This window comes from Eutrema salsugineum, unplaced genomic scaffold (genome assembly GCF_000478725.1).
Source record: "Eutrema salsugineum unplaced genomic scaffold, Eutsalg1_0 scaffold_2, whole genome shotgun sequence".
In the NCBI taxonomy this organism is placed as follows: domain Eukaryota; kingdom Viridiplantae; phylum Streptophyta; class Magnoliopsida; order Brassicales; family Brassicaceae; genus Eutrema; species Eutrema salsugineum.
In genome coordinates this window covers 5,013,084-5,030,651 of record NW_006256829.1, presented here as the reverse complement: position 1 = coordinate 5,030,651, position 17,568 = coordinate 5,013,084, and the positions used below count along the sequence as shown (strand labels likewise).

Here is a 17,568-nt window from a genome sequence, read left to right as displayed (position 1 = left end):
AATAAATACTTTTAAAAGCTTTAAAATTCAGGAAAATTCAAGAAATTAAAAAATACATCTTAAACTCTTTTAAAGGAAAAAATATTAAAAGAATTTTCTTAAATGTTCTACAAAATAGTAGAAAGTGTATTCTACAAATTTACTAATATGTAGAATATGTTATATACTAATTGTTCTGCGATAAAAGCTACTCAAAACAAAACCACTAATCAATATGATGGTAAAAGTGTGGTGGATCATATAAAATGGTTTATAGAAATGCGAAAACGGCCACATGTGAACTTACATATGTTAGATTAGAACACTTTTATCATTAATTTCACATACTATTAAACAGTTATATACCAGACATTGAAACCGTACAATAAGTCAATAAGCCTACCTGCTGTTTTTTTTTAAATCCTATTTTTATGCATTTTATTGAAACGTGTGGTCATGATCTGATCTGATAAAAACAGTGTGTGGTTCTTGTGAACGCAGCGATTGTAAAACATCATTGTCGTAATTTATTGGGACTAACGCCACGATTCCCTCTGCCAGCCCGCTTCTCGTCATGGAGCACATGAAAAGATAGCGTCAAACGCAACCGCGTAGCACACGTGATTTGGTAAAAAACAAAAATAAAAAACGTAGAAATTTAATAATGGGCTTTTCATGATTTTTCTAAGTGGAAATCAATAATGGGCTTTTTATAGTTGGGCTAAGAGGGCCATTTCTAACTACGTCTCGCTTCATCCTTTTTTTTTCCGTTCAGCTTCTTTTCTACATTATTCGAATAAGTATTCACAAACACAGAATTTTAATGAAAATCTCATCAATTCATAGGCCAGGCCACTCTCAATTTTTTTTAAAGGATTTGAGATAAAATCCCAAAGGAGTGACATAACATTACAAAATTAGGAATAAAATAGATAAAACAAGTAGAGAAAAACATTGATCAGATTAAAACTGAAAATATAATTATCATCGAAATTTGTTTATTATAAAGACGAAGGATAGTAGGTAAGCTGAGGGAGGGGGGATTTCAAGGGCATTTTGGTCCACCTTGTTGAGTTTTCCAGTTGTTGTAGCAAGAGCAAACTTGTTTGTTCCCATAATACCCCGGAGGCACACACAAACACTTTCTGCAGCATTTGTTGCAGAACAAAATGCACGCGTTGTGGTACTGTGTCTGACTACACCTCCTATTGCATTCGCTGGGACATTCTGGTCATTTCATTCAAACAATGTTTAAAAATCAGCCGATATTTATAAACAATAAAATAAAATAACTGAATCTAGTGAAAAGAAACATAAAATGATGAAAAAACAAAAAGCAGTAACATGTTCATGTCTTTTCGACCGTTTTTTTTGTCCCCAGTACAGTGGGTTGCTTTGACTCTTGCGCCATTGTTCAGTGTAAAAGGTGTCAATATCTAAATTATTGAGAGTCTACAGATCTGACCAACACTCCACTTTCAAATTGTTCAACAAATTTATGGAATTAAAACTAAAATAATTTTGTTTCAGAATAACTATGAAGGAAATTACTTACGGGAGCGTTTCAGGCTTCCTGGTCCATAACGTTTCTGAATTAACCAAAGAGTAACAAGATCATTAGTAACTAACAAAACACTACCAGAAAAAAGGCATTTTTTAAAATAATAAAACTTACCCCTTGAGATCCTCTTGAGGCCGTAACCTTCAAAAAAAAAAAAAAAAGAGTACGAGTACATTTAATTTCTTTTTTTTTTTTAAACTTACAGTAAAAAATACAATGATAGAATCACATTTGTCTCATATATTTTGTTAAAAAGGAACATTCAAATAATTTTTGTTTTAAAGAGGAAACATTGTGAGAAGAAAATATTAGATGTTACCATGGTTTGAAAAATGGAGAAGACAACGAGAGCCAAGAGGAAGAGAGCTCCATATGACTTAGCCATTTTCTGTTTATGATATTATTACCCAAAGACCCAAACACTCCTCTAAATCTCTCAAACTGGTTTTGGTCTCTTTTTTGTTTGAGCTTTCTAAATAAGTGTACTGAGAGAGGAGTTTTGGTTGAGGACCCTGTGATGTTGCATATCAGGTATATATACACTCAGCTGCTACTTATTGATTATTGCATGCGGCGATATATATCGTTTTTACCGTAGTCCTCCAATTACATACTGCCACGTACGTCTCCTTTTAAAAATCCTTATGTTATTAGTTGCTAGTTGCTGTTGGTAACTGTGGTTAAATGGTTTGCACGTGGTTCAACATTTGAGAACCAACAAAAAAAACTCCAATTATAGTAGGTCCCATATTAACTTGTTTTACTCCGTCTTATTTATCAGAGCCTTATTTTTCATGGGGCTGTGAAAAATTGTCAAGAAATACAAAATCAGTTCATTTTGGTCTCATACGATGTTTGCATTTGTGGTTTTGATTGAAGAGAAGAGATGCAATGTAGACGCTTTTAAGTTTTAACCATTACAAAAGATTATGTTAACAAAAAATAAGTATAAAAGATATATTATTGTAGTTACAAAAATGAATAACGTTATTATTTAAAAAGAAAAAGAAAAAGGGACGGTGCATTGAAGAAGGAGACGGGAGTTAGATCTGACCAACGGTCCCAACTATAAATTGTAATCACAATCTTTAATAATTTTTATCATTGCTTGTTGACGGATCATGATTAATTAACTCAAAATATAGAATATAGTCAAGATAATTTCCTTGGTTTTACTTTTAATTAATGCTATTAATTTTAGTGATATATTCTTCTGTTGTTCTTCAAAGAAAGTCAGATCTAGATCCGCTGTTATAATCAGGGTTTTTCAGGTTGATTGCTTCATAGCTTTCAATCATCAAATCTTTCTTTGTTGGTGTGTGTCACAATTCAGTTAATCATACTTCTATCTTTTTATTTTTCTTTGTCAAGCAATAATCAAATCTACGTATTAACAAATTCGCGTTGATGTGAAATAGTAGCAGATAAATATTCTTGCAAAGTTATGACCTAGATATATAACCGCAGATTTAGATTATAATATTTGTTTTCTTACAACTGATATGGGATATTACAAAACTTTTAGGGTTCGAATGGTTACAGCGTATTTAATTATACGGGAGAAAGCGGTTTTAAAGTGCAGTACGGTTTAACTGTGGTACGTGTGGGAGACTTTAACTGCGGTATGTGCGAGAGACTTTAACTGCGGTATGTGCAGGAAAATTCAACTGCGGTACGTGTACGAAAAATTCAACTGCGATACATATAGAAAAAATTCAATTGCGATATGTGCAGGAACAACCGCGATAGTACGCAAAAAAACTATTTAAAAGATAGGTGCGTTTAATACAAAATAAATAGTGCAAAATGCTATTTAATTAGTGAAAAATAACATATATGTAATATAATAGATATTTTAGAAACAAATATATTAAAAATATTAGTAAAATTATAAATCAGAAATTGTCTAAACATATTTTTTTAAAAACTGTATTGATCCATTTAATTAATTTCATGATTTTCTCCATAGTTTTCAATTTTTTTGTTAACTTTATTAACTTCAAATACTAAATTTATTTAAAATAAAATAAAGTTTAATTTTGACAAAAAATCAGTATTTAGCTTAAAAAGTAAAAAAAAATTAGTATATATTTTGTTGTCCAATTTAATTATCTCAACATAGAAAAATAAATATTAAACGAACACATAAATTTTGTGAATAGTTGATTTAAAATTGGAAAGCTTTATTCTTGTTATTTTAGAAAATAGTTAAAAACAAAACCGCACTTGAAAAAACGCAAACAGTATATGCGGTTTATAAGTGCGGTCTATGACCATTTGAAAAAACGCAAACAGTATTTTTTACTTTTTGGAAAAACGCAAAACTTCTTAAAAGAATGTTGATTGGTAACATATATGCGGTTTTCCAAAACCGCACTTGAAAACCGCACAAAAAGAGTCACCATTCACACACTTAAAATACAGCTACTTCCACTTCCACTTCCAGAAGTAGATATATCAGATCGAGAATGAGACCACTGATAAAAAGAAAATTGATACGTATTTAAACAGTTACACACAGATATAGTTGCATAATCATCCCAACTTGTGTACTGCGTATGAAATCATATAAAGTTGATTTAACGGGAAAGTTTGAAAAAATAAAAAAAAAGATGAGTGAGAAAGAGAAGGCATGTGCAGTTACCCAGTTCCACATGCTCATCAAATTATTGCATGAGTGACTCTGCTCGGAGAAAATGAGGGAACATTGGGATATTTTTGGATTTTAAGAAATATTATCTCCTCTAACAACATATAAAGTCAAAAACTTTACCGAAAATAAGGATAAATATATATTGAATGAGACGTGAACAAAGAAGGTAATGCATTTTTTGCCATATCTCATTGGCATTCAACTATAAAAGTGGAACCAAATCAATTGACGGAATGACTTCGTTGGATTTCAGTTTATTAGAAAATATAAAAAGGTTTTTCTCTGTTTCAAAATGGTTTTAATTGTTGAGCAAAAAAAATATTTATTTGTTTTTAAATATTGTTCAGTATAATTTAGGTTCGGTTCCCTAGTAAATACAAGTAATGTATATAACATGGAAGACATATTTGATTGAATTATCCATTTGAGCTATATTTATATAGGGTTTATTTATAAAATAATTGGTAGGATACAAGATTTAATACAAGGGTAATTAAGATAAGAAATTTGTAGGGTCGGGGTACGGCACCGCAAAGCACGGACCGTAGGACCCTTTTAAAACAAAAACATTGAAAAATAATTTCAAAATATTTGTATAAAAAGATTTAAAAGCATGTGATAGATCACATGGATATTGATTATTGTCTAAAAAAGCATATAAGATCATGTCAAGTTGTTCAAACACATGCGTATCGAATAAGAAAATATAACATTTTGTTAGTAACTTTAGTAATATAACAAGAAATAGTAGATAGTGATCATGTCAAACTTGTTCTACTTGTAGAAGACATTCGAAATATTTGTATACTTAGGCTAGATTTGGGTTCTCTTTTCTAAAACCGATATTTGAACGGATCCGATTCAATGTTTTCTCTGGCAATTTTGTTAAACTACCACTATTCTTCCTTAACTATGAAATATAGTGTGTAACAATGTGCAACTTATGCTTTATTGTTCGTTTGGTCAAAGCAACTTATGCAAGTATAGAATCATCACAAATGGCTAGGCAAATTCAAATTGTGACCTTGAGAATAATAAGTTCAATTTAATAAAAATGGAAATTTAGGGGTCATAATGTAAAACCCAGAAAAGTGAAGACCCTTGTGCGCATAGTTGACACACGCACGGCAAATAGGGTTTTGGAGTTGTTAATCGCTCTTCCGTCACCGGCTCCGGTCATCAGTCCTTAATCCACCGGGGTCGAAAATTTCCGGTAAGTATCTTCCTTTATTGCTACCACATTATTCGAAAGTTTCGATTCCGTCTGAGCTGGAGAAATCGGCGGATTAAGTTTTCTTTAACAATGTCATATTACTCATGTTGGAAAATCGCGGATTTGATTTGGAAATTAGGGATTCGATAGGTTTACTGACTCAGAATCTTTAGTAAAATCGAATCTGAGATATAATAGTTTTTTTTTTTGTTTGATCAGTTATTGATTGTTGAACACAAAGCCAACATGTTCTGTTTTGTGATTTCGACCATCTGTGTTTTCTATATTTATAAGGGTTGCTCTTTGTTACTTGCAGATTTTGGGAAAATGAATTTCTTAAACTCAGCAGCATCCATATGCAGAAGAGTTAGCTTGAAAGAACTAATCACCGAGGTTCCTCTTTACACTGGCAGTGGCATTTCCGGTAATATACCTATCAATCTGTTCTTTTGAGAATGCTAAAGAAAGCGGTTTTCGTAATCTCTGTGTGTATTTGATGATCTTTCTCTGGTTAACTCATTTGTGTTGTTCTTGTATGTCATGTTTTAGATGGTTCTTCAAGAAGTGGGTTGAGTTTGGTCTTAAAGCGTTGGGCTACAAAGAAAACTGCTGGTTCCACAAAGAATGGTCGTGACTCTAAACCCAAGAATCTTGGCGTCAAGAAATTCGGAGGAGAGGTAAGAAAAGAAAGAAGAGTGAATTAGGATTCAGAGAATCAGATCAATCTTAGTGTCTGTGTGTGTATGATTTTTGCAGAATGTGATACCGGGAAACATAATAGTACGTCAACGTGGAACTCGGTTTCATCCTGGAGACTATGTCGGGATCGGCAAGGACCATACTCTGTTTGCATTGAAGGAAGGACGAGTCAGGTTCGAGAAAGACAAGATAACTGGACGCAAATGGATTCATGTTGATCCAAAGGGAGGTCATGTTCTTCACCCTATCTACACTAAAGCAGCAGTAGCAGCCAAGTCAAGTAAGATGGAGATAGCTTCGTCTTCGTGAACACACACATTGATTCAAACAATCTAAAGGTGCCTAGATTATACCATCTCTTGGCTAAAAGACGATGGTATATTAGATGGCTAATAATTTAATAACATTTGCCACCGTTTTTTGTTTCTCGCTTTAGTCTTTGTCTGAAATCTGAATACTGATTAAGTGAGGAGATAAGCTCAATTGTTCAAAAGATTATCAACCTTTTTTGTGAAATAATTCAATCAAATCCTTTATTTCTCTCGTATTTGTGCACAATCCTCACTCGAAAATTTTGGGTCGAAATCCTCAGAATGTATTCTTGATTTTTCGGGCTCATTATAAACCCATTAAAAAAATGGGCCGCCGTTTTAAGCAATCAGGCTCTTGTATATGACGTTTCCACAACTTCGAGAGTTTCAGACCGTAGTCTCTATTTCACTACAAAAAAATGATACATTCTCTAAAGGTGATGAGACAATAATAAAAAAAATTCTTCTGTCATGAAATCTGTTATTTAAAAAAAAAAAAAGACATTATCGTAAATAACTAGTTGCGCCGGGTGAAAAGAAATCATCTTATTGATGCCAAACAAACAAAAAACATCTTATTTCCAAAAAATTCCCATCTTCTTTTGCAGTATAACGCGACCGTATACGTTAGACTGAATAAGAAATTAATATCAACTATTTGAATTATTCAACTATTTTACCGCTAATTCAACTTTTCAATATAAAGTGTATAGGGCCCAAAGTATATATCTGATCGCTTTCAAAATTTTAATACGGAGTAGTAATCATAAATGAGTATGACGAGTCAGCTTTGTTTTCGGCATAATGTGAAATTAAGAGTCAACTTGTTTTGCTCATTAAAGCAGTTTCCTCCATTTCTTCTCAAGTTGTCACGCACATCAAAATATGTTTTTGAATTATTTTCTCTTCTATTTTACATTTTCATTATTGCAAATGCAAACCATAGTATAAACTTGAGGGAAAATAATACTCCCCCCCCCCCACAAAAAAAAAGAAACATATATGAAGAGTAGTCCAAATTAATAACTTACTAACCACCCATACGTTCATCGTATATGATACATCCTTCCAATTGCATTTGCGCACATTCATAGTACATATACTTTATTTTATAACGTCGGATATATATTGAGATCTAATATAAAGATATCACACTTATAATTTTTGCGGGTGGACCAAATAATTGCGTGAGAAAATTATATCCTGAAATAAAAAACGAATATTATCCATGTTATTTGGCATCCATCTTATTTAGTGTCGGTTTGCCTTGTTCTTCCTAACCAAAGAGTATGGAACCTTATAACTTATTTAGTAAATATTAATATATATCGTGCTCTGCGAAATCTTAAGACAATCGTTAATGAGGGTATAATTAAGGTACTGATATCTAAATTTATGTATTAAAAAAAAAATCATATACATTTGAATACAATGTTGATACGGTGGTTCCCTTTGGTTCCCCTAAGTCGTGCAAGTCGTAATATATACCGACATTCAAATTCTTTGAATTTAATTAAGTAATAAATTAATGATGCAGTTGTTTAAATATTAGAGAAGTAGCAAATGGTCTTGGTCTCTTGGATCTTAATATAAATAAACATGATTCGATTAGGCGAGGCCATTTGGCAAGATATGGATCAGACTGTAAGCTCTTTGATGTTAGGACTTTAGGAGTTAGGACAAACTCATATCTTTTTACCTCAAGGAGAGGAAATGGTTGGAGTTGTTAATTATTTACGAATACACCACTAGTCACTAGCGATTCTTTTTTTTTTTTTGAAAAAATCATCACAAGCGATTACTTATCTGAGAGCTTTTGCCATGAATTACTTATTCAGCTATTGGTAATTCGCCTATGGACATATGGTGGAATGTGGAATTTATATATGCAATTTACAGTTTTAACTAAATGCTAACTACATAAATTTGGTTATTTTGATCTACGCCTCTAACTAAAGACATTTTCAACGAATTAAGAAGTTTGAGATGAACGACGTCGTTGCTTCACCACTGGTCGTGTCATTTAGGACGGACGTGAAGACACACAAGATGAATCGTACACTCGAATAACAGAAAATTTATGAAGAGTAATAAAAATGAACGATAGTATTAGTATTAAGCGATTAACCTTGCTATACAAAGAGTGCTCGTTTATAAGCACAGTTAGCTAGTTAGCTATACAAGCTTGGCTACCAAAAAGACAAAGTCTTAACAAAGTCTTAATACCTTTAATCCATTAAACACATACTTGTTTTGTGGCCGTCCTCTGATCCTCTCTACATAAGGACAACAGTCAACATGGATACTTAAACAAAAAAACATTTTCACACAAAATATCGAAGACAAATCATTTGCATAACTAGGGACGACCGAATTTAGAACATTTTGGATAAATAAACATTAATGTTTAGTTCTTTGGCATCAGTTAATTAGTATCACGAATTAATAAACCTTAGCTTATGATTTTGTCACAAAAAGCACGTATTTTTAAGCTTATTAAGAAATATAATATAATACTAATTGAAAGGTAACATAAAAAGATGAATAATGTATTGTTATAAATTTGAGTATATATTAATTAGTCGTCAACGTCATGGACATACAAACTTAGCAAAAAGAAAAAGACATGACTCACATTAGATGCTGTTCTATGAACCCTATTTATTAGCCTATATTTATTACACTTAACTTAAATATTAACCCTAGGGTGGGGTCAACAAACCATGGTTAAATTATTTTCGCCAAAGCAAAAAAAAAAAAAGTCCCATAATGATTATGAATCTCAACCACACAACTTGGATTTCTCATTATCAACAGTGTTCAACTTCTCATCTCTTCTTCCTCCATGGTAGTAGAGTAATATAATACATATTTTTAACAATTTCGCTTTCTGATCTTATGTCTGTCCACACAGCTAACCCAAATTCCCAAAGATTTCGACTTTACAATTAAAAAACAGTTTCGTTTAGTGTAACCTTTATCTTACCTTCACTTCTCAACCCTTCTTCTTCTTCTTCTCCCATATTTAGAAACCCATTGTTTTTTTTAATAAGTTTTTTTCTTGTTAGTCGTATTTTCTATCCAATTAGCAATAAACCATCCCTAAACTCAAATATCTCAACTTTACAAGAGAAAGAGATTTTTTTTTGTGTGTGGAAACCATAAATGTTTTTGAAGTCATGGATGTAATAGCTACTACAACTACTACAGTATCCGACTTCGATTCGCGAAAACCCGAAATCGAAGCTCCGACCCGGATCCAGCCGGCGAAGCCTATTTCATTCTCAAACGGCAAACGCTGCCACCACTACCATCATCATCTCGCGTCTGAAGCGGTTGCGGTTGCTACTTACAAAGAATGCCTAAAGAACCACGCCGCCGGAATCGGCGGTCACGCTTTAGACGGTTGCGGCGAGTTTATGCCGTCTCTGTCGTTTAACTCGAACGACCCCGCTTCACTAACATGCGCCGCCTGCGGTTGCCACCGTAACTTCCACCGCCGTGAAGAAGATCCATCCTCTGTTTCCGCCATCGTCCCGGCGATCGAGTTCCGTCCTCATAACCGTCACCAGCTTCCTCCGCCGCCGCCTCCGTCGCTGGGGATTCGTAGCCCAGACGAGGACGATTCTGCTTCTCCGCCGCCGATCTCGTCTTCTTACATGCTCCTCGCGCTCTCGGGAGGAGCCACGGCGGTTCCGATGTCGAGGAAACGGTTTAGGACGAAGTTTAGTCAGTTTCAGAAGGAGAAGATGTTCGAGTTCTCGGAGAGAGTTGGGTGGAGGATGCCGAAAGCCGATGACGTGGCGGTTAGGGAGTTTTGTCGGGAGATCGGAGTTGAGAGAAGCGTTTTCAAAGTGTGGATGCATAACAACAAGATCTCTGGACGCGGTGGAGCTAGAAGAGCTAACGGCGGAGTAGGAGGAGGAGGAGACGGTGGTGAGAGTGTTCCGACGAATGTGTCGTTTTCTTCGACGTTGTGAAGAGAATTTATGAAATTGACGTTAAACCGTGTCGTTTTGACGCTAATTCTCTTTCTTTTTTCTTTTTTTCTTCTTGTGTTCTACGATTTTTTATTTTTAGTCAACGGGTCAAATCTTTTCTATTCTGTTTAAGATGTCTTTTGCTTTTTTAACTAGTTGTTTATCTTTGGTTAGAGAGGTGATTTGAGGTGTAGTACGAGAAAGATAAGAACTAACCCCTCCAAATTTTAATAACAAAGTGAAATCCGTGAAACACTTTTTGAATACTTAGTCTAGGAGTATAAATGTCTTTATATAGTGAAGAGTTGTTAGTAACACTTGTGCTGCTATATTGTTTATTATGTTTACTAAATGGTTTAGTACTTAGTATATACAAAAACTAAAAAATTAAGACAGGTATAGTTAGTTATCTTCGATCCTACAATCCTAGCAGTCAACTACCGTATTTAGATGTTAGAATGTGATTATCCAAAATGATTAGGAGTTGGTAAGATTAGGCACCCAGTTAAAATTATTGGAGACACTAATCACTTAAAAAATATTCTTGCTGCTCTTTTAAGGCAAGTCTGTTAAAACATCTAAAAACACCTCGCAATTATTAGTTTTTTGTTTCTGACTTGGATAGAAATTTTAAAAATTATTTTAAATGACATTCTTAATCTTAGGTACGATCATTCTAAAAGTTTGTGTATTGATCAGGTTTGTCTTCTAGGGCTGATCGAAAATAATGGGCTTTTAAAGATTATGCCAAGACATTCACAAGGCATATGATTTGGTTTACAAATCGACTTTTTCGGATTTGATTGGTTCAATAAGTTAGTCACAAGGGTTCATTTGTTTTATCTATATATCTCCGTGTAACTTCGCTGCTAGAGTAAAACTCTTGGGTATTAGATTAGATGCTAAGATATATTTATTCGAGACACTGCTTACTTAAAAATATTCGTGCTATTCTTTTAAGGCAAGACTGGTAAATGACACATTCTTTGGAGATTTATCGTTGTTCAAACTTCAAAGTTAACAATTAAATCTGATGTTCAAAAAAAAAAAAAATGAAATCTTAGTGCCAGAAAAGAAAAGAAAAAGAAAATAATTCTGAGCCCAAAGCGAAATAAACGGGCCCAGATACTCGGAAAGGCCCAATCTAGAAACAATAATTAGGGTTTTAGAAACCCTATTAATAAGAACGCCGTCTCATTGGAAGCTCTCTGCGTGCCCTAGTTTTCCAGATCGCCGATTATCGTTAAGGAGACGAAGATATGGTGCACGTTTGCTACTACCGCAACTGTAAGCCTCTCATTTCCTCTTGTTGTTTAGATTATCGCTCATTGTCGATTCGAGCTACGTAGGGGCTTCTCTTTGAAATGGCTGATTCATTGGAAGTTGATTGAGATTTTGATTTTATGCTCAATACTTGGAATCATCTAGAATATGTTGAACTGTAGCTTAGGAACCTCCGTTCGTGTATCTGTGTAGTCGTTTTTGTGTAATGAGCGAATCTCAGATATGTCAACACATTTTGGTCTCAGAGATCTTACTCATTTGCTAATAATTCGCTTGAATGTGTGTTGTGAATAGATGGAAAGACCTTCAAGGGACCTCGTCGTCCATACGAGAAGGAGCGTCTCGACTCTGAATTGAAACTCGTCGGTGAGTATGGTCTCCGTAACAAGCGTGAGCTCTGGAGAGTGCAGTATGCTCTTAGCCGTATCCGTAACGCTGCTAGAGATCTTCTGACTCTTGACGAGAAGAACCCCAAACGGATCTTTGAAGGTGAGGCACTCCTCCGTAGGATGAACCGTTATGGGCTTCTTGACGAGAGCCAGAACAAGCTCGATTACGTCTTGGCTTTGACTGTTGAGAATTTCCTTGAGCGTCGTCTTCAGACTATTGTCTTCAAGTCTGGTATGGCTAAGTCTATCCATCACTCCCGTGTCCTCATCAGGCAGAGGCATATCAGGTAATAATCTCTTTCTTGTGTGTTCAAGTCGGGTTTTGTTTGATGTCTATTGAATTTGAATGAAAATTAGCATGCCAGAACTATTTAGACTAGTTTAGCTAGCTTAAGCTGGAGTGAGCTTAGCCTTAGTTATAACTTCAAACATTTTGTACTGTTTTGGTCTATAACCATTTCATGAATGAATTGACCGTAGTGCCTTTCTCAATCATATGCATTGTGTGCTCTAAAAGATTTAATTTTGAATACTGATCGACTTAACCTGGTTTGTCTTAACTGTTGTTCTTAGGGTTGGGAAGCAATTGGTGAACATTCCATCATTCATGGTGAGACTTGATTCACAGAAGCACATCGACTTTGCTTTGACCAGTCCCTTCGGTGGTGGCCGTCCCGGTAGAGTGAAGAGAAGGAATGAGAAGTCTGCCTCCAAGAAAGCCTCTGGTGGTGGCGACGCAGACGCTGATGATGAAGAGTAAATCTAAACTCTCACCTGTTTTAGCTGTGAAGCAATCTGCTTTTTGATATTTTGTAGTCTTGCAACTTTGTTCTTTGTTTTTCAAAGGATTGTTTTATGATGATTTCTTTATATTTCTCCAAAGATTTTGTTTGAGCTCAACTCGCTTATTTATCTCTCACATTTTCTTTTAATTGTTGTCTTATTTCGTAAGCTTTCATTATATCAAGTAGTCTTATTGGCGATAAGCCCAAAGTCTCTTACGGACCTTATAATATACAGAAAACTAACCAAGCCCATTTCTTAAACTCTGTATGACAAGCATTAATTTTTTATTCAAATCTTTCTTTATTTATTTATTTATTTTCGAACAAATCTTAGTTTATTATAGGGATCCCGTTTATTATACCTGGTCATAATGATTCATAATGTTGTAGTTAGTGATATCGTTGTCCGTGGATACACAGTTCCACTCGATTTCTAATTCTAACACTCGGTAATCGGTATACCTTAACACACGTGTTACATGCGAACCACGTGGAAACCGTCTCACCATACTAAAACAAATTTAAATACCACATAATTTGTTTTATACTTCTAAGATTCAAGCATCGGTCGGTTATTCCGACACGTAAATCAAAAGTAGTAGTATCATTAATCCCCCGACCGGAGCCATTAGACAACCAAATCAATCCCATTTTTACACGTATTTAAACGTCTTTTTAGATTTCAATAATCTAGTAGTATATAGCTTTCAATATCTGCCCATGGATATGATCTTACCTTTAAATTACCAATCATTCGACCATTACAATTCTACTAGTTACTATATTATACTAAGAAAATGAAACTTTTATCGCCACGAAAGTATTCAAACCTACTAGAAATATGTTGTAAACAAATTCAAAATCTTAATAGTAAATTCCAAACTGTCCAGTTTGATTCCATCTCAGCAAGAACAAACTATTTCACATCAACTTTACTTTTATAATTTAAGCAACATAGATCTGTTAACGACTTCTTTTTTACAGAAATCTGATTACCATAAAAATCAATTAAACTCTGTGATATACAACAAATATCTGTTATCAATAAATATAAATATCAGAAATAACCTCCATCTGTATAGAATTATATGGAGCTCATGAAATGTCGTTCTTGAAAACAAAATCTAAGAGAGATTTTTGGGAATGACGTGGCAATAATCTTTTGTAAGTTATCGAACTAGTGTTTTTGGAAGATGCCGAACAAAACGGCGCCGGATTTGGTCGTTTTCAGATCCGATTTCCTCTTCTTCCACACGTCTCATTTTCATCGGTCAAACAACACACAGAGAGATTCGGTCCATACCATTTCTCTAACCCACCGGCCCATCTAATTCGTCACGTGTCAAAACCTCTATGGTGTAAAACATTTCTCGTGACGTCATCAATATCGACACGTCAATCAGTAACCGTTTTTTTATCCTGTTAACTTAAGCTCCGTATATAAATTAGGAAGCTCCGTTTCACATGTCTTTCACAGTTCACAATAAATTTTCAAATTTCGAATTTCGAAATTATCCCCAAATCTCTGTTTTATAGATGATGACGATGAGAAGAGAAGTCGAAACTTGGCCGGAGATGGAGGCGATCGCTAAGAAGATGGTGGAGGAGCTCGAAACAGAGAGCAGCGGATCATCGGAAGCTGAGACGGAGTCTCCGAGATCCGTCGGACGTTGGGTAGCTGCTCCGATCACTGCGACGACGGGTAAAGAGTACATAGCCAGGTTTTGAAGATCAGGGAGGAGGATCTCTGCGTTCTCGTCGAAGACAAAGCCGCAAATCCAGAGAATCGGCGATATGTTCTTCCACGTCGTCTCGATCTGTTCCTGATCTCGCGGCCGAATCTGCCGTGTTCGCCTCTCAGTGGAAAAGTTAGATCCGTTAACGCTGTTCAGTGATGATTCCCAGATCTAAATCGATCAAGGTTCGATCGTCTCTCTCTATCACTCTCTCTGTTTCTAAATTACGCTAAACTTTTGATTTCTGTATTCATATGATGATGTATTGAGCTCGGATTATTATTGTTAAATTCGCTTATTAACTTAGTTTTTGGTTGATCATTTTTGTTCTTGCAGGTGATTTGTCCTCTGCGTTTTCTTTTTACTTTCTCTGTTTTTCTTCCTTTAGGCTTTTTGTTTTTGTTTTCGTTTTGTTTCTGGAAATCCTCTTAGAGAAAAAAGCCTTTTCTTGTCGTAATGTCATGTGTATATAAAGTTATAAACCGTGAATGTATATATGAGCTCATGAAACTTTATGCTCGACTTTTGTTTACATGTATTTCTCTCTATATATATGCGTGTAGTTATCAAATCTATGTGTACATCGCCCAATTTGAAATGATTTAACCTTTCATAAAATCAAAATATAAATAAAGGCCTAAAGGGTCACCTAAATTCAAAATTTACTTATATATTGAAGATATGATCAACTAATGCAAAGCTATTTACAAGTCTAGAGATTATAGTACTCCTTAAGAAGTTAAAACTTAATTATAGTTTGCTAATGGCCACTGATGATATAAGAGAACATCGTTCACTACAAGACGGAAAATATAATATTGGGTGTTTTTCTACATCTATAGAATTTCCAGAAACACTAATCTTTAAAAAAAAGAAATAAGATGAATGTCAACAAAAGCAAGATTTAAGATTATATATAAAATATAAGCAAAGTATAAGTGATCAAATCATAGCCTTTGTAGAAGATTTTGGTAATTTATTTGTTTCCATTAGCTATTACATATACTAATCAATCGCTATATATTTTTAAATTCAATGTATATTTAACATCTTGCATTTTATTTTTTTTTTTGTTGAGAAGAATGATTTTCAGTGAAAGCTAGAAAATACATCCCTATCAATATATATGTTCTTAATTTTTAAAAGACGACGTACAGCCTCTATATCAATTTTGTGACGAAAGAAACTTGATTATAATAAGATTTACAATTTTATATTCCATTGGAAATACATTTGTTTAAGTTCAAAAAAGAAGAAGAAAAGAAATACATTTATTTCATCACACATAATTCTTCAGACGAGAATATCACCACTTAATTAACCATTGTGCACTTCTTCCGAATTTCCCCGACCCGACCCGTTAAAACCCCAATCCGACCCATCTTCACCATAGAGACACCAAAGTCCTCGAAGAAAGTAGAGCCATGATTTTTCGTTTGCTTGAGAACATAAGACTTAGTTTCTTGGTTGTCTAAAAGAGCTGCATCAGACTGAAAGAACCCTCTTCTTTTAGACACAAGCTTGAAGAAGCTATCATCGAATGTTTTGAAGCTCCCTGGATCCATTTCCAGAGCCGTCGTGGTATCAGTCGGCTTGCATTTTTGTTTGAGCCTGGCTGCGTATTCCGAGTCTAAGTTCGGATCGCTGTCTCCTTTTCCAGTGAAATTGTAGAGCCGGTTTGCGATTAGAGGACAATGTCCGATCCCAACCGTGTGCCCACCTTTCAAATATGAAATACATATAATTAAGTTGAGAATGAATTATTTATTCTAATTTTTTAACAAAATTCTAACCGAAGTCAAGACTAATCTTTAAATCTTCTAAAAGACATAACTGTCTGACATTAGCGAAAATAAGAAAATTGAGAATGAAATTAGAAACCTTTGTTATATGCATAGCATGAATAAAAAGAACGTATTGTATATGGGGGCAGATCACGTATAAATTTAATTAAATGAGGGCCGGACTAGATAAATTATAGATATTTCTTTTTCCATCAAACATTGCCTCGGCAGGCACTCTTTTTGTTTTTATATTTGGTCTATTGTTAACAATACTTGTGGATATCAAAATAATAATAATAATTAATTTGTCTTTTTTGTTCCTCTGCCTTCATTCAAAACCTGATTTATAAAGTCTGATAAATTTTCAATCTCTGAAGTCAAAAGTCAAAATAATTGAGTTAAGACTAGTTTTGCAATTTTCCGGTCAGATCTCGGTTAAAAACCCGATACCAAATACTTTTTGAAGCATTGTTCTAGAATTAATTTATGATAATTCTGATTCTATTATATATATATACCTGAAAGCACGGCGAGGTCTTTCTTGTCGAGGCCTTTGGAATGAAACTGGGTGATAAGGCTAGTGATATTATCGAATGGTGATGGTAAGTTCGAATTGGCCTCATTGATGTTTGTAACCCGACCGTCTCTTCGTCCCGTTTCAACTCCCCACGACCTTCCATTCATCTAAATATATAATGGTTGTTAAAAATCCAAACATGCCATATATATAATATATATAGCAAATAGCCTGGCGTATATTTCACTAGGATATATAATTTATACTTTATAGAGTCTCTAATCACTATGTGAACATTGTAATAGACATAAAGAGAGCGTGCAAGAAAGAACTCGTTAACTCGACGTAATAGTACTAGATTATTCTCCCTTAATACTTAAAATTTATACTTACCGCAACCACTGCGTCTCTAGCGACAAGAGCCAATACATCAGAGCAAGAAACAACGCCTGGGCACTCCTTTTCTAGAGATGCCTTGATATTGTCTATGACCTCAAACCCTCGAATGCTAAGGTTAGGAGCTGCGTTCTTCTCGTCTTTTTTATTCTTTAGCTCTAGCAAGACCGACCCTTCGCATCCCTAAACATCATGGTTCAATCATTAGACTGATAAATTAACTACCAAAAACACGTATTTGAAATTAGGGTTGTGAATCTTGTGATGAAGAGAAAAAAACA

The 17,568-nt window shown here is 34.5% G+C and overlaps 6 protein-coding genes across 6 annotated transcripts in view; 4 read left to right on the top strand and 2 right to left on the bottom strand.

Annotated features, from left to right (window-relative positions):
• Nucleotides 1-816: 816 nt before the first annotated feature.
• Nucleotides 817-2,066, bottom strand: LOC18017968 (gibberellin-regulated protein 4). The gene is made up of 4 exons (XM_006399977.2): nucleotides 1,860-2,066; nucleotides 1,655-1,681; nucleotides 1,535-1,568; nucleotides 817-1,206 (listed from the first exon to the last, which is right to left on the bottom strand). Exons 1-4 carry the CDS (start codon nucleotides 1,923-1,925, stop codon nucleotides 1,025-1,027), a joined length of 309 nt encoding a protein of 102 aa, XP_006400040.1. The 5' UTR covers nucleotides 1,926-2,066; the 3' UTR covers nucleotides 817-1,024.
• A 3,191-nt stretch (nucleotides 2,067-5,257) lies between these two features.
• LOC18017967 (50S ribosomal protein L27) lies at nucleotides 5,258-6,609 on the top strand. The gene is made up of 4 exons (XM_006399976.2): nucleotides 5,258-5,406; nucleotides 5,723-5,830; nucleotides 5,956-6,083; nucleotides 6,163-6,609. Exons 2-4 carry the CDS (start codon nucleotides 5,734-5,736, stop codon nucleotides 6,412-6,414), a joined length of 477 nt encoding a protein of 158 aa, XP_006400039.1. The 5' UTR covers nucleotides 5,258-5,406; nucleotides 5,723-5,733; the 3' UTR covers nucleotides 6,415-6,609.
• A 2,628-nt stretch (nucleotides 6,610-9,237) lies between these two features.
• LOC18017966 (zinc-finger homeodomain protein 8) lies at nucleotides 9,238-10,649 on the top strand. Its single transcript, XM_006399975.2, has one exon. It carries the CDS (start codon nucleotides 9,596-9,598, stop codon nucleotides 10,394-10,396), a length of 801 nt encoding a protein of 266 aa, XP_006400038.1. The 5' UTR covers nucleotides 9,238-9,595; the 3' UTR covers nucleotides 10,397-10,649.
• Nucleotides 10,650-11,563: 914 nt separating this feature from the next.
• LOC18017965 (40S ribosomal protein S9-1) lies at nucleotides 11,564-13,049 on the top strand. The gene is made up of 3 exons (XM_006399974.2): nucleotides 11,564-11,683; nucleotides 11,975-12,356; nucleotides 12,643-13,049. The coding sequence occupies exons 1-3, from the start codon at nucleotides 11,656-11,658 to the stop codon at nucleotides 12,827-12,829; spliced, it is 597 nt and encodes a 198-aa protein (XP_006400037.1). The 5' UTR covers nucleotides 11,564-11,655; the 3' UTR covers nucleotides 12,830-13,049.
• Nucleotides 13,050-14,344: 1,295 nt separating this feature from the next.
• Nucleotides 14,345-14,918, top strand: LOC18017964. The gene is given in 2 exon segments (XM_024156597.1): nucleotides 14,345-14,558; nucleotides 14,561-14,918. Coding segments are annotated over 2 exon segments (357 nt in total). The 5' UTR covers nucleotides 14,345-14,390; the 3' UTR covers nucleotides 14,750-14,918.
• A 985-nt stretch (nucleotides 14,919-15,903) lies between these two features.
• LOC18017963 (peroxidase 56) overlaps nucleotides 15,904-17,568 on the bottom strand; it is a 1,984-nt gene continuing 319 nt past the window's right edge. Inside the window, exons 2-4 of the mRNA XM_006399972.2 lie at nucleotides 17,285-17,470; nucleotides 16,893-17,058; nucleotides 15,904-16,310 (exon numbers count right to left, since the gene is read on the bottom strand). Of these exons, the coding sequence (XP_006400035.1) occupies nucleotides 15,904-16,310; nucleotides 16,893-17,058; nucleotides 17,285-17,470 (759 nt within the window). The remainder of the gene's footprint in view (nucleotides 16,311-16,892; nucleotides 17,059-17,284; nucleotides 17,471-17,568) is intronic.

Excerpts from the sequence above, each read along its gene's own strand:
- LOC18017968 (XM_006399977.2), bottom strand. The coding sequence starts at position 1,925 with ATGGCTAAGTCATATGGAGCTCTCTTCCTCTTGGCTCTCGTTGTCTTC. Across the intron at positions 1,682-1,859 it reads TCTCCATTTTTCAAACCATG|GTTACGGCCTCAAGAGGATC; the intron begins GTAACATCTAAT and ends TTTTTTTTGAAG. Across the intron at positions 1,207-1,534 it reads AGGAAGCCTGAAACGCTCCC|AATGTCCCAGCGAATGCAAT; the intron begins GTAAGTAATTTC and ends TGAAATGACCAG.
- LOC18017967 (XM_006399976.2), top strand. The coding sequence starts at position 5,734 with ATGAATTTCTTAAACTCAGCAGCATCCATATGCAGAAGAGTTAGCTTG. Across the intron at positions 5,831-5,955 it reads CACTGGCAGTGGCATTTCCG|ATGGTTCTTCAAGAAGTGGG; the intron begins GTAATATACCTA and ends GTCATGTTTTAG. Across the intron at positions 6,084-6,162 it reads TCAAGAAATTCGGAGGAGAG|AATGTGATACCGGGAAACAT; the intron begins GTAAGAAAAGAA and ends TGATTTTTGCAG.
- LOC18017966 (XM_006399975.2), top strand. The coding sequence starts at position 9,596 with ATGGATGTAATAGCTACTACAACTACTACAGTATCCGACTTCGATTCG.
- LOC18017965 (XM_006399974.2), top strand. The coding sequence starts at position 11,656 with ATGGTGCACGTTTGCTACTACCGCAACT. Across the intron at positions 11,684-11,974 it reads CGTTTGCTACTACCGCAACT|ATGGAAAGACCTTCAAGGGA; the intron begins GTAAGCCTCTCA and ends TGTTGTGAATAG. Across the intron at positions 12,357-12,642 it reads ATCAGGCAGAGGCATATCAG|GGTTGGGAAGCAATTGGTGA; the intron begins GTAATAATCTCT and ends TGTTGTTCTTAG.